General features: G+C 42.4%; 1 protein-coding gene across 1 annotated transcript in view; it reads left to right on the top strand.

The window, feature by feature from the left end:
• The window catches only part of LOC115582951 (transient receptor potential cation channel subfamily M member 7-like), a 62,057-nt gene that overhangs the window by 20,049 nt on the left and 27,230 nt on the right, over positions 1–14,778 (top strand). Inside the window, exons 16-25 of the mRNA XM_030419207.1 lie at positions 2,425–2,580; positions 3,040–3,183; positions 4,154–4,282; positions 4,413–4,664; positions 7,729–7,903; positions 8,942–9,074; positions 9,200–9,378; positions 9,511–9,643; positions 10,636–11,438; positions 14,148–14,236. Of these exons, the coding sequence (XP_030275067.1) occupies positions 2,425–2,580; positions 3,040–3,183; positions 4,154–4,282; positions 4,413–4,664; positions 7,729–7,903; positions 8,942–9,074; positions 9,200–9,378; positions 9,511–9,643; positions 10,636–11,438; positions 14,148–14,236 (2,193 nt within the window). The remainder of the gene's footprint in view (positions 1–2,424; positions 2,581–3,039; positions 3,184–4,153; positions 4,283–4,412; positions 4,665–7,728; positions 7,904–8,941; positions 9,075–9,199; positions 9,379–9,510; positions 9,644–10,635; positions 11,439–14,147; positions 14,237–14,778) is intronic.

The following is a 14,778-nucleotide window of genomic DNA, read 5'->3' as shown; positions in this document are numbered from 1 at the left end:
ACTTTGGTGCTAGTGTTCCCTCCGTGCTGACTGCCAGGCACTCCATTTATTTTTTGGTTTGTTTGTTTGTTTGTTTGCCACCCTCTGGACTGGAGGAAGGGTAGCAGCACAGCGGCTGCCGCAGGACAGGCAGTAATCAAGGGAGAAAACGAAACGACAACAAAAACAAAGCTGAATTTATCTACAGTTCAGTTTAGTTTTAGTTAGTTTTGCTTTGCTCATTGTCGTTTTTACTTCGTTTTCATTTTTTTTTTAATTGTCGTTTTTATTTTTATTTCAGTTAACAAAATTATTTTATCACTGCTAGTTTCAGTTTTAGTCTTAGTTTTCGTTAACTATAATAACCCTGGTGTACACAGAGTTTACTAAAAAGGAGGTTTTTGAACTACTCACGTTATCAGTAGCACCTCTGGTGCGGCTCCGTCATAGCAGACAAAAAGTGTCGATCCCCGAGTGTGACCTAACAGGTAGGAGAGTGCCTGTTAGGTCGTACTCGTGGATTGATACTTTTTGTCTACTATGATGGAGAGACCTTGTTGATACTACGAGCAAAGTTTCATGTTGTGTTGAGTAGGGCCGGGGCAAAGCGTTGACGTAATCGGCGACATAAATTCGTCGACATGAATAATTTGCGCCAACGCGTCGTCCGCAACAGGAAGTGGTAGTACCTGGCTGAGAACAGCCCCCCTCACACAGAGACGCTGCATTAAGGCCGCAGCGGCGGTTCGTCAATTCTCCGCCGTTGGTTATTCACACAGAGCGAAGCACCGCTGGAATAAGGACGAACCGCCATGTAATTCACACAGAAAGCTGCACTGCCGCTCCTAAAGAGATGTGACGGTACACGTCATGATGATGAAGTTGGGGTCTTTCCCAGGTGTCCCCCCCGTCAGTCTAAACCCGAGAACCGTTTATGAGTAGTGATTGAGAACCCGGCCCCCTTAACATCCTGGAAGGTGAAGAATTACGTTTTTCGTGCTAAATTACATTATTACATAATCACCATCAGTCAACAGGTTGCTGCGTGTCACTTGCGGGGACGTAGGCTGTTTTCTGGGGGAAAGTTCACTGAAGTCTCGGTCGGGAGGGCTGACCATCGCAGTGATTTCTATCAACACAACCACTTGAGTGAATTAAAGGTTTTTGCCGGTGACAGACGCTGTTTTTCAAGCAGAAGAGTTGATAGGACAAGGGGGGAGGACAGACGCTGCTCCGCCTCCAACTGCGGTATTTTTTTTCCTCATAAGTTACCATGGACAATTACAGATACTACGTAACTTTTTTTTGGTCATGTAACATTAAGTTAATCGTTAGATTAGTCGACTAATCAAAAAAAATAATGCTAGATTAATTGTTTGAAAAATGATCGTTTGGGACAGCTCTAGTGTCGAGCCCTCTAAAAATAGCGATTTTCGAGCGCCAATTAGTTCAGTTGGTAGAGCGCACACCCCATGTGCCGAGGCTCTGCAGCGGATCTGGGTTCGACTCCCAGCCTGGGTCCCTTTGATGTGTGTCACTCCCCCTCTCTCTCCCCCTGTTTCCTGTCATTTCTTTAGCTGTACTTTCAATAAAGCAATAAAAGGCCAAAAAAATTCTTTAAAAAAAAAGAATAGCGATTTTGATGAGTGCCCCTGCACCCCATTGAAAATTACCTTGCCCAAAAATCAAACTCCAGTAAATATTAAAAAAGCCTCTTTCATCGTAATTATGCGTTTACATGAAGGTTTGACTCATATTCAATCTCAAATTAAAGCTGCAAGCAGCGTTGAACGGGCCCTCGCAGTCCACGCGCGATGGGGCATGCTGCTGTCGATGCATGCTGCCGTCGGGGGTATGTTTAGGCAGTGAAATATGCGATCATTTTGGACAAAGGAAAAAAAAAAAGGTTCCCTGCTCGGCCCTAATAAAGCCTTGGTTGCTTTTTGGCGAGAGTTTCACTTTAAGACAGGGTGCCCAAACTTTTCCCTAGGAGGGACAAAAACACTTGTATGGAAGCGACTTGTATTGGTTAGATGTCAAATGGTACCGCATCCAAAGTCCCCTTAATTGACTGCCCATTGTGCTTGTAATATTTAATTGGTCTCGCTCAGACCTCTTGTCTTCTCCCAGCTGTTCTGTTGTAGCTGTCGTCTCTGTACCGGGGCAAAACAACATTGTATAGATGTTTTTAACTTCTAACCAGCTCTCATTACCTCTCCTCAAAAAGTTCTAAAATTTTTGTAACTTTTTCTTCTTTTACTGCAGCTGTGCCTTAACTAGGAAAATGGATAAAACAAAACATTTTAAATTAGCGAGAAGCCACAAAACATGGCCAATTAAGTGCTTGAAATTTATAAGTGTGTGCATGTGTGTGTTTATAATGCAAAGGACTTTGTAAACTTAAATAGCAGCATCCACCTACATGCGTGTGTTTTTTGTCTCTAGGTGATTCTGAGTATGTTGGTGCCTCCTGCCATCCTACTGTTAGAGTACAAATCCGAGGCTGAGATGGCTCACATCCCTCAGAGCCAGGACAACCACCAGATGACCATGGAGGACAGCGAACACAACTTCCAGAACATGGCTGAAGTCATCCAAATGGTTAGGTTTACTAAGATGTTCTGGTTTGGTGTTTTTATCCAGTTGCTTTGTTTCCTTTTTTCTTTTGAAAATATGGTAAAATATGATCTGTCCTTTACTTTAAAGTCATCTGAACGGCCTGCATTAAAATAAATCATTTTAAAAACCATATCCAATTTCATCACAACAATGTTTAAATAAACAATTCTCCATTGTTTAAGTGATGTTAATTAATGACCTGTAAATGTGTCTGTTGTATAAGAAGAATAGCCTCACAGATATTCATAGAAAAAGTTTTTTGATTAAGACTTCTTTGCATTCCTCTTTTGTTTGTTTTGTTTTGATTCAGTTATTTATTTGCTTACCTTCTGTCGCTCACATTCTGTTTTTTGACTTTGCGCTCTCTCTCTGTCCATCTCTATTTTCTTGCCTCACTGTGGCTTGTTGCTGTCTAATTTGGGCCTTTGAACCTCTCTGCAGGATGTATTCGAAGAGGCCAGATCCCACGACCACATAGAAGCAAAGAGCGAAATGGAGACGCACATTCGCTCCAGGAACCTGCCCTTAACCAGGAAAATGTATGCCTTCTACGAAGCTCCCATTGTCAAGTTCTGGTCCAACACGGTAGGTAGATTACAGAAGAGAACATACACATGCATACAGTCATCTGCTCATCCATCCAGCTATTCTATGGTGGTTTATCTGGGTAGGATTCTGGGTAACAGGATCTACAAGGAAGAGGGTGTTGCTAGCCAGGAGCAGTCACCGAACACGCATTGTTTGTGTTTTTGCACTTAAAAGAAGATTTACACCAACCACCCTGCGGAGATACAGATATGTTCTTAATGTTACTGTTTACAGGGCGTTTCCACCACAGGAACTTTCCCAGAGGACCAAGAACCTTTTATGGGAATACATTTATTTACTTCACAAGTATTAGCGGAGCTTGTAGTGCTGAAAGTCACTTAAATTTAAAACCCAAGTGCTGCATCAACACACGTGTAAATTGCCTGTATCGATTGACTTTTAAAAACTTTCCCACAGTCTGCAGGATGGTTGACCTGTGCTTCACATGCACAGGGACTCTTTTGTCCAGACTTAATTCACATTTAGAATTGTTATTCAGTGTTACTATAAAGGATTTTTTTATTGCAGCTTTAAATGAGGACTCTGTTATAAAATTCCCATCTCTATTTCTTATAATTCCCCTCATCCCTCGCCTGTGAGAGCAGGCTTTGTCAGGAACTGTGAATTTCACTTGAGACTTCAAAGCTGAAGTTTATCTTCTCTCACACGGGCCCTATCCACACAGCTAACCGCCAGCTGACCTCTGAGACCTCAGGGACTATTTGCTCCTGACTTAAAGTGCCACAATGTGATTCTGCCCCTCCAGAGGGCCTCAACTGACCTTGTCTCAAAATATTTCAGAGAGAGGAACACTTGACAGTTAACATCTACGTCCAACATATCTTACATACTGTACATCTAAATTGCTCACATTTGTGTAGTTTAAGAAATGTATACTTTGAATAAGCATTTTATATGATATTTCAGGGTTGTTAAATAGTGTTATTGTTGTTTCTGCGACTGTCAGCTCTTCTACCTGGGCTTCTTGATGTTGTACTCGTATGTGGTCCTGGTGAAAATGCCTGAATGGCCTTCTCCTCAAGAGTGGGTGGTCACCCTCTACATATTCACCTCTGCCATTGGGAAAATTCAAGAGGTATGTGGAACTGAATTGTTTAAGACATTTAAAAATTATGACAAAGACTAACTTTGGTAAGTCCTAGTCCTTAGTCCATCTCCTGATTATTGTTTCATATTGTTCCTCTTCATCCTTTCTTTTTTTGTAGATGTTCATGTCTGAAGCAGGCAAAATAAGCCAGAAGATAAAGGTGTGGTTCAGTGACTATTTCAATTTGTCTGACTTTCTGGCCATTGTGACCTTCCTCATTGGCTTCGGCCTGAGAATGGCTGGAGGAGAAGCCTTAGTCACCGGGAGGACGGTGTATTGTGTCAATATCATCTTCTGGTACGTGCGACTCATGGATATCCTGGCTGTGAACCATCAAGCTGGACCGTACGTCATGATGATCACTAAAATGGTGAGTTCTATGAGAGAGAGGGGCACCGCTGGATGATGTAAGCTAGCAGCTATCAATGTTTTTGTACACGTTGAAAGACTGTCATTACTTTTTCTTCCATGTTTTTTCTGAAGGTGCTCTTATATTTACACAATACAGAAAAAATATGTTTACCAGTGATTATTGATACATAAGGCCATGACAGTATGCAGCTTTTGTATTGGTAGCTTTTTAGCAATTGGTTTAAACACACTGAGAGTTATCATGTTTTTTTTTGTTTTTATTTAACCAATTTGAACATTCACATTTAAACAGCATTAATCAACTACATGATGTTTTCAGGTATTGTAACCTACTACATTAGCTGAGCAGCCACATCAGTGTTAGAACAGCTCCACGTCGTAGTTTAACATAGTATTTTTATCATTTTTGAGAGGTGGATTACCTCCAAAAGCATATTGAGTGAAATGATCTGACAGTCATGATAAAAACGTGTTGATTACACTTTTTTAATTTAGTTTTTTGTTCATATTTGAAATGTACTCTCTTGCCCTGTAGTACGAGGCTTGTACGGTGGCCCTGAAGTGCAAATCACAATGGCAAATCAGAAAACACAACAACAAAACAGAAAACACAACAACAAAACAGAAAACACAGTGGCAAATCAGAAAACACAACGACAGTAACCAAATCAGAAAAGGTAGGTACCCTCAGTTCCTTTTGAACCAGAAGGAAGTTGTTTTCATTTTTCAAAACATGAGTGCTGCCAGTTCAAAGAACGGACCAGTACAGTCAGCGATGATTCATGTTGCCTGAGGGTACCTACCCTCTCCGTTTGGTTGATGTCATTGTGTTTTCTGTTTAAATGTTGTGTTTTCTGATTTGCTGTTGTGATTTGCACTTCAGGGCCACCGTAGGCTTGAGATGCCATACAGCTTAGCTCGGCTCAGCTTAGCTTGGTTTGACCTAAAGACTGGAAGCAGGCAGAAATGGCTAGCTTGGCTCTGTCCAAAGCTAATACAATCTGCTAACCCCAGCAACTCATAAAAAAAAGTTACGTGTTACTAGGGCTGGGCGATATGGCCTAAAAATTTAATCTCCGATTTTTTCACACCAAACTCGATTTACGATTTTAATCGATTTTTTTTTCTCTTCTCAAGAACAAACTTCAAATTACAAAGAAATAATTAAAAGCATTGCTTTTATTTTAATGCTATGATTTACAACAAATTTGCCCTGCTATTGTAAACAGTGCAGCTTCAAACTCACATAAAAAAGTCCATCCTTTTGAAAAGACTGTGTTCCTTTTTGATAAAATGCTTTTGTAAACATAAATTTAACATGTCAGATTGCTTGCTATTATAAAAACAGATAAGTTTCCATATTGGTATTGATAAAGTGTTAATATAACTTTCATTAAATCCTTTATTTTGCAAAAGGTGCCTTTATTTACAAAAAAGTATTTCATATACCTGATGATATGTAATCTAAATTAAACATCTGCATGCATTGCATAGTACAAATGACATGTTGGTAGATTTGACTAATTTTTGGGCAGGAAGACGAGCCTGTCTGCTTCCTGTGACTTGAGACATCATGCCCCGTTGTGGCTTCGTAACACCAGTCTGGGGTCGAACATTTTCAGCATGTGGATGAACCTCCGGCGTTTCCACAGTAAATACGAACAGCATAGCATGTCTTTGGCGATATACAATGTGACTGCATCTGTAACAGCTGTCCACCGGGACCCTTTCTTCTCATCAGGACACAATTATTAAATGATTCCACTAATGTTGGCTGCTATATAGCGGATACGTGTAAACAACAAGTGTCCCACTGTGATCCAGGCGTCTATTTGAGATGCTGAAATAAATAGTTCGGTCCGCTACCTTTAGTTGCAACAGCCTTGTACAAACTTTGCGGCGGACGGTGGTTTGTTCAAGGTCTGACGCCAAAAAAACCAAGCTACTGACGAGACGATACCTTGTTTGAACGAACACTTTGCTCGCTGCATGTTGTGTTTGTTTATCTGTGGAAAGTCGATGCGGGGAGGAGGGCGGAGCCGACTATGAACTACGGGAGCCCATGAGGAGCGGCGGTGGAGCAAGTTAAAGGAGTCATCACCCGGAAATCTCAATTTCTCTCGTTAAATCATGCATATTGGTGTTGGACCTCTGTTGAAACTTGCCTGAAAAGCTGGAGTTTGAAAGTGGCTTATTTTTTTGCTTTGGCTCTTTTTCCGAACAGGAATAGCGCACAATAGTGCGCATTCCTAAAGCACGAGATTTTGACTCTGCTCCTGTGGTGACGTTACCACAGGAGGCTACTTGCATAAGCATCGGCTCACAGCCGTCCTCAGCCAGACTTTCTGAGTGAGCTCGCCGAATCTGCCCATTTCTCTGTCATTTTCACGCCATACATCGTGACCGCCAGCATTAAAACTCAGGTCTTACATGTAAAACACGAGTGTGAAAAGTAAGACGGAAAAAACAAAGAATTTACCATTCAGAGACGTCCTGCTGTAAACGTGTCTCTTCCACCGTCTCTGCCTCTTCACTCTCCTGTTCGGATTTTTTTTTTTCTAATAAGTTTTAAGAATTGATCCAAAGCGATCCAAGAGGGACTGGATATGTAAAAAACCAGGTGATGACTCCTTTAAAAAAAAAATCGATTTTCATTTTTAAAAATCGTCCTAAACCAAAAACTCGAATTAATCGATTTTGCCGATTTTTCGCCCAGCCTTACGAGGCAAACATTTCTTGGCTAAGTCTATACAGCAATGCTGACTACGTTTTTACCTTTTACCTTTTACCTACGCTGCTTTGTTATAATGTTCCAGGTTAGCCATTTCCCCTGTTTTCAGACTTTATCCTGCCTGGCTGCTATCATTAGCTTTTCATTTAGTGTGCAGATATATAAGTTGCATCGGTCTTGTCATCTCAAGCTGAATTAATGATGTAGTGCTGATGTTTGATCCCCAGTGTAGATGTGTGTGCAAAATAGAGACTTTATAATTCAAAGATTGTTTCAAGTAGTGATAATACCATCAGTTACATGTTTTTCATTTGGTGTGTCCCTCTTTCAGGTGGCCAACATGTTTTATATCATAGTGATAATGGCTATAGTCCTGCTGAGCTATGGCATACCAAGGAAAGCCATTCTATACCCACATGAGGAGCCCAGCTGGAAGCTGGCCAGAGATGTGGTCTTCCAGCCGTACTGGATGATGTACGGTGAAGTATATGCTTATGAAATCGATGGTAAGGATGACGAGGATGGTAGGGGAGATTACGAGTGTAAGAGCAGTTTTATTCAAAGCTTCTCACCACAGGCAGATTGTCACTCAAAACAAGCACCAGAAATCAAACCCATGACAGAATAATCATTGCTCCCCCTCACAGCCTCTTCACACAACTTGCGCAGCCAACACCGGTCTCTTTAGGCAGTGCAGTGCCTTTTGCTTCACCCTATCATCGACTGCCTCAACTCAGTGACAAATGGTCTGGATGAATTGCAGCACTGAGTGTTGATGACTTAAGTCGGGCGCATTTGAAGCTTTGGTGCAACAAAACAGCTGGCTGTGCCACTTAACCCGAGTAGGCCGTACCAACTTCTCAACCACAGTTGGAAATTATCACATCATTTATGACAGTTAACGTGAACTTCATAAAACTGAGGAGGTGATAGATAGTCATTTGTCAATCAAGCAGTGTACGTTTGTAGAAAAGGTAAAAAAAAAAATGAGGAGAAAAAAATAATTAAACGCTAAAGGTTCATTTTTGAATAATCATTCAAAATATTCCTCTGAATAAATTCTAGTAATATAAGTTCATGTTTTCACCATATGACAGGCAACTATCAGCGTAACTCCTTCCCAATCACATGAACATTCTTGGTAGAAAATATTGATTAAATGATTGTAATGCTGAATTGATTTTTTTCTTACTTTCCAAACATTGCTTCTGGTCTCAAGGTAATACTGGAAGAAATTATGTGTTAAATGCTGTCACTTGTTATCTGGAAACAGTAACCGAATCATGCCTGCAAAATGCTAAAATACCTGTTTCTATTTTATTTCATAGTAATATTAGTTGAAACCATGAAAAACCCAGAAAACATCTAATTACATGGCATTACCTATTACCCCTTTATCATTAAACTATTACTCCAATTACCTTCTTATTTTCAAGCTTGACTAGGTAAAGATGAAGACTAAGACGTTTTTAGACCATATACATTTATATTCAGAGGTTGCATACGTGCGTGTGTGTATCCTAAAAAGCTCCTCCTCTTCACAGTGTGTGCCAATGACAGTGTGAGCTCAGTTAAGACCCTGTGTGCAGCAGGAGTGTGGCTGACTCCTCTGCTACAAGCAGTCTACCTCTTTGTACAGTATATCCTGATGGTCAACCTCCTCATCGCCTTTTTCAAGTAAGTGCCCAACATGTCACTGCTTAATCCAGCTGTGTTACCAGAATAATGTGTGTGTGCTCATTAGCCACATTCTCCACATCATCATCATCATCAATGTAATTTCTATACCCTTTGTTTTCCAGCAATGTGTTTGTGCAAGTGAAGTCCATTTCTAATCTGGTTTGGAAGTACCAGCGTTACCACTTCATTATGGCCTACCATGAGAAGCCTGTCCTCCCGCCGCCCTTTATCCTGCTCTGCCATATCTACTCCCTCTTCTGTATGTGTAGGAAGAGGAAGAAGGAGAATACCAACGGACCAAGTACGAGCACACAGTTGGAGGCATTTTGCCACTGATAAATGCCTGATGCCATTTTTCAAAAGAACACTTTGTGTTCAATACAAAAAACATTTGGTAGGTTATGGAAGTTAACAGTTCTTTCTTTATTTCCAGAGCTGTTTTTCATAGAGGAGGACCAAAAGAAGCTTCACGATTTTGAGGAGCAGTGTGTAGAGACGTATTTTCGTGAAAAGGATGATCAGTTTCATTCGGGGAGTGAAGAGCGCATACGTCTAACCTCAGAAAGGTGGGACTGTTATTGGCCTTCTGTGGAGCTTTCTTGTAAAGGAACTAAAGTTATGTTTGCTGTCACTGTCATCAAAACATACTGTGCATAAATCAAATCAAATCAAATCAACCTTTATTTATATGCCGCTTTTCATACAGAAAAGTATTGCAAAGTGCCTTACAGAGATGTACAGACAGCAGAAAAAGAGAAACATCAAATAAAATCAGGAGAAGAAAGTTAAAAGAACCCAACCCTCCCACCCCCACAGTCATGCACAGAGACATACACAAATATATACACACTCATACACACACTCACACGTACGCACACAGACACACACACTCACACCTACACAAACACTAGCTGTCACCACAGAGACATGGCTGGGCGCAGGGGAAGCTACCTTGAGGGGGGGCCAACCACACTGGGAGAGATCCCAGTCCAAGGTCGCAGGGAGCGCCGCCACAGAGACCACCCCAACCCGGGCAGACAGGAGGCCCCGCACCAAGGTGCAGAGCCCTCGAGTCGCCCGGGCCGGAACTGTCCACAGGACAGCACCCCCCGCGGCCAGACCAGAGACAACTCCCAATCTGGCAGGCCCCCATGAGGAAACACTGGAGATTAAAAACTGATAGCATAAAACAGTAAAGGGTTAAAGTATGGAGGCTAAAAACACGAGGGACTAAAACATAAAAGCATAGAGGCTAAAAACACGAGGGATTAAAACATAAAAGCATAAGAGCCGAAGACATGAGAGACTATAAAAAAAAAAGCATAAAGGCTAAAACACGGGAGAGATTAAAACAGTATAAAAGGATAAAAAGTCCGCTGATTAGCACAGCCTAAAAGGAATTAAAAAGAGTTAAGATTTAGGGTGTTGCAATTGTGCTGAACACATTTGTTCCTCCATAAAATAGACTTTCAAATTTCTTTTTATTTCTATTTCTTTAGTATTTTAAATGCTACTTTGTTTACACGAGCTAACTGAAGTTACTCTTTGTCCTTTGCAGGGTTGAGACCATGTGTATGCAGCTAGGAGAAGTAGGGAACAAGGTCAACTTTATATCACGCTCTTTGCACACGCTTGACTCTCAGATCAGTCACCTGCAGGACCTCTCTGCTCTGACCGTGGACAATCTAAAGACCCTCACTGCTCAGAGGGCTTCAGAGGCCAGCAAGGTCCACAATCAGATCACCAGGGAGCTCAGTCTGTCTAAAAACGTGGTCCTCAGCATCGGTCCTGTGGCACCAGATACTGGCCCCCACTCCAAATCGTCCACGATGGGCAAACGCAGTGTAGGGGCCTACTATGGCTCCTCTTTTCCCCAGGCAGGAGTCAACATTGCAGATTCTCTGTTTGGGATTGGTGTAGGGGGAGGGGTTGGGACAGAAGGTAGCCGGAGAGTCGGGCCCAGCCCTGCAGAAGAACTGGGGCTGGACCCCAGCCTGAACCCAGCATTAAGTCCAGAGAGGAGGTGGTTGTTTGGGCTCGGGCACTTTGCTGCAGAGGCTGGCTCCTCGGGCAGCATCGGCCCCAGTGCCTTTGTCCAAAGTGCTGTGGCCATTTCCTCTCCGGATCTGCGTCTCAAGGGCCACTTACTCACCCAGAGTAAGCTGACTTGTCCATTAGAGCCGGGCCTTTCTGACTCCCCATCCAGCCTGCCCAATGTGCCCTCCCCCAGGGCTCAGTTCCACATCAGCAGCACCCCTTCCCAGCCCAGTGGCTCCAGCCACCCAGAACTTGCCCTCACCGGGCTTTACCAGCAGCCCCTCCAGCCAGACAGTACCACTGTCGAATTTGGGGCATTTGTGGGTAAGTATGAGACTGAGAATGAGTCTGTTGTTGATGAGGAGGTAAAAGAGGATGGTGAAAACTGTAGCCCTTTTTACACAGTGTCTCTGCATTTTCTCTGGAGCAGTGGTTCGCCAATTCTCCGCCGATGGTGATTCACACAGAGCAAAGCATCTCCGCCATGCCACCTGTTATTCACACAGAAAGCCGACACTGTGGCTCCTAAAGAGGCGTGACGGTGCACGTTATGTTGATGATGTTGGTGTTTCCCCAGGTGTTCCCCCTGTTAATCTAAACCCGTGGACAGTTTATAATCATATGGATGCTGTTATAATGTGTAGTGATTGAGATCCTGACCCACCAAACATCCTGGAAAGTGACGGAGTTACGTTTTTTGTGCAAAATGACATACATAATCACCATCAGTAAACGGGAAGCTGTCTGACTCTGTCACTCGCGGGAACAGAGGCTGTTTTCTGGGGCAAAGTTCCCTGAAGTCTCGGTCTGGAGAGTTGATGGTTGCAGTGATTTATTTCAGATTCAGATTCAGATTCAGAATACTTTATTGATCCCCAGGGGGAAATTGTTTTTGTTCCAATGCTCCATGCAAAGAAGAAATAGAAATACAGCATGAATGTAAACAAGCGATAAGATGAAGATGTAAATAAAATAAAATATTGAAGTAGACATTAAATAAAATAAAATATCAAAGTAGACAATAAAATACAAATAAATAATAAAATAATAAAATAGTAGCCCATAGTATACAAAATGAAATATATACAATATACAATGAAATGGTTGTAACATTATAAGTTAAATGAGAATGGATAGTTATATTGTTTGTTTAGTATTATGAATAGCCAAGTGAGTCTGATCATCAGTGGGGGGAGTTGTGCAGTTTGATGGCCACAGGTAAGAATGACTTCCTGTGGTGCTCAGTGGTGCATTTAGGAGCAATCAGTCTCTGGCTGAAGGTGCTCCTCTGTCCGACCAGAGCGTTGTGGAGAGGGTGAGAGACATGCTGAAGTATCGCCCGCACCTTTGACAGCATCCTCCTGTCTGACACTGCTGACAAAGTGTCCAGCTCCACCCCCACAACGTCACTGGCCTTTCTGATCAGTTTATTGAGTCTGTTGGCATCGGCTACTCTCAGTCTGCTGCCCCAGCACACCACAGCAAACAGAATAGCACTGGCCACCACAGACTCATAAAACATCCTCAGCATCGTCCGGCAGATGTTAAGAGAGCGGAGCCTCCTCAGAAAATAGAGGCGGCTCTGTCCCTTCTTGTAGAGGACTTCAGTGTTCTTAATCCAGTCCAGTTTATTGTCAAGTTCATCACAAACACTTGGTGAGTTTTACATTTTTGCCGGTGACAAACGCTGTTTTTCAAGCAGAAATGTGAGGAAGAGTCAGGAGGACAGAAAGGAGGACAGACACTTCTCCACGTACAGCTGTGGTATTTATTTTCCTCATATAAGTTGCCAAAGACAGTAACAGTTACTACGTTACTGTTGTTCGGTCCTGTAACGTTGCTTTGTGGGACATTTCTCTGTATTTAGTTGAGTGAAGGACCTGTGCAGTTATCAGACTGTCAGACCGACACGCCCTTGCTCTGCGCCTCCGGATTATCCATTCACACTGGTACGGCTCACCAATAATGTGGCCCTGATACTACCTCCAGAGGCGGATCAGCGCCGGAGCCAAATTTCCCCCCTCTCCACATCTGAAACTTTCACACAGGGGAAGGTTGCGGAGAATTGGCGCAGGATCCCCACATGCAAACGGCAGTGTGAATGTAGCTAGAGTTAGTGTGTATCCTACAGTTGTTATCATCTCTAAGACTTCGGGCTCTGCTAGGCCTGCCTGCTTGCCTGCTTACGCTACAAAGCCTGAGAATGCAAAGGGGTCAGGAAGGGGGCAGAGAGACGGGGAAGCATTCTGCGATGACGAGGGCAGATCAGGCTCTCTTAGTAGACAGAGCAGACACTGAAGTCCCACTGACTCCTGAAGCTGAGTCATCATCAGGTGACACTCATGGAGATAGCGACCTGCTAGGTGGCACCCAGAAGACCCCACAGACGAAGGAGCAGAGAACAAAATGCGTTGGGACGATCTGCCCCTCTCGCGTGGTAAGAGAGGTTTGAGTTTAAATCTGAGCTTATGTTGAGGGTGGCGTCTACCGGGTGCTGGGGCCTGTTCATCTTCGGATCAGGGTCCCAGTAGACCTTTAACTGGTGCTTTTTGCTTTTCTTTCTCTGCTCTGTCTGGATCTCTTGGCTGACTGGTTTACTCTTTGTTCCTGGGTGGTTCTGAGGTTTACACAGTTAATGTGACTGGAGCATGAATGATTGGTTGACTGGTTGAAAATTTTAGTTTTAACCATGATTGATAAAAGATTTATTTGGCAGGTGGAGGTGATGGTGAATCAGATGTTTGAACTTTGATTATTATACAATTGAGATGATCTGGTTGTCTTGTCACCAGGCATTCTTGTTATGAATGCTACACAGTGATCACCTTAGATTTCACAGTGGGAGTAGAAAACAAATCCTAAATGCGAGAAAAATAATTATTTGTGATTGTTTTGGTGGGATATTGTTACAGGATGCAGAAATGAAAAATATCTATTCATTTATTTTTATTTTTATTTTTTGATAATGCGCAAACAGCAAGGGAAGTTTTTGAATTAGGCCAATATGGACTGACAACATTTTCTTTGTTTTAGGACATAAAGACAAATTGGACCTCCAGCACTGCTCACCCAAAGAAACCTCCAGCAGACAGCAAAGCCTGACTGCACAGGCCAGATCGCAGGTGTGTGTGTGTGTGTGTGTGTGTGTGTGTGTGTGTGTGTGTGTGTGTGTCTTCAGGCCAATTATACATCCCAAATGTTTGTTTTTGTTTCATTTACTTGGTGTGTTTGTTCAGTGTGTGTTTCTGTCATATTTTTCTCCCATCTTGTAATTACTCGGAAGAATGTCGTCTGTCCTTTACATTGAGACACAATGCGATTGATCAGTCTGTCACCTGTCAAGCTGCTGCTCGTTCTATCTACATTATTAATACTGATTATGATATTTCATGAAAACGTTATTATTAATAATTACGTTTTCTATTCTTCTTCTATTGTTCTTCTGGAATTTATCTTTATTCAGGATTCCGTACGTTTTTCGGCACGCTTCTTCTCCTACAAATCTTGAGCTATTGAAACCATTTAACCCTCAAAATGCTCAGCTTTTTTAGGACGTGATGGCGTGTATTTTTCTCATTTTACCTTTTATAGTTTTGGAAATATTCAGCTTTTTCTGCCAAATTTTTCCCATTCATCCTTATGGGGATTTTTTCAAATTTCACTC

Source organism: Sparus aurata, chromosome 6 (assembly GCF_900880675.1).
Source record: "Sparus aurata chromosome 6, fSpaAur1.1, whole genome shotgun sequence".
NCBI classification, from domain to species: Eukaryota; Metazoa; Chordata; class Actinopteri; order Spariformes; family Sparidae; genus Sparus; species Sparus aurata.
This window is presented reverse-complemented; position numbering and strand designations above follow the sequence as displayed.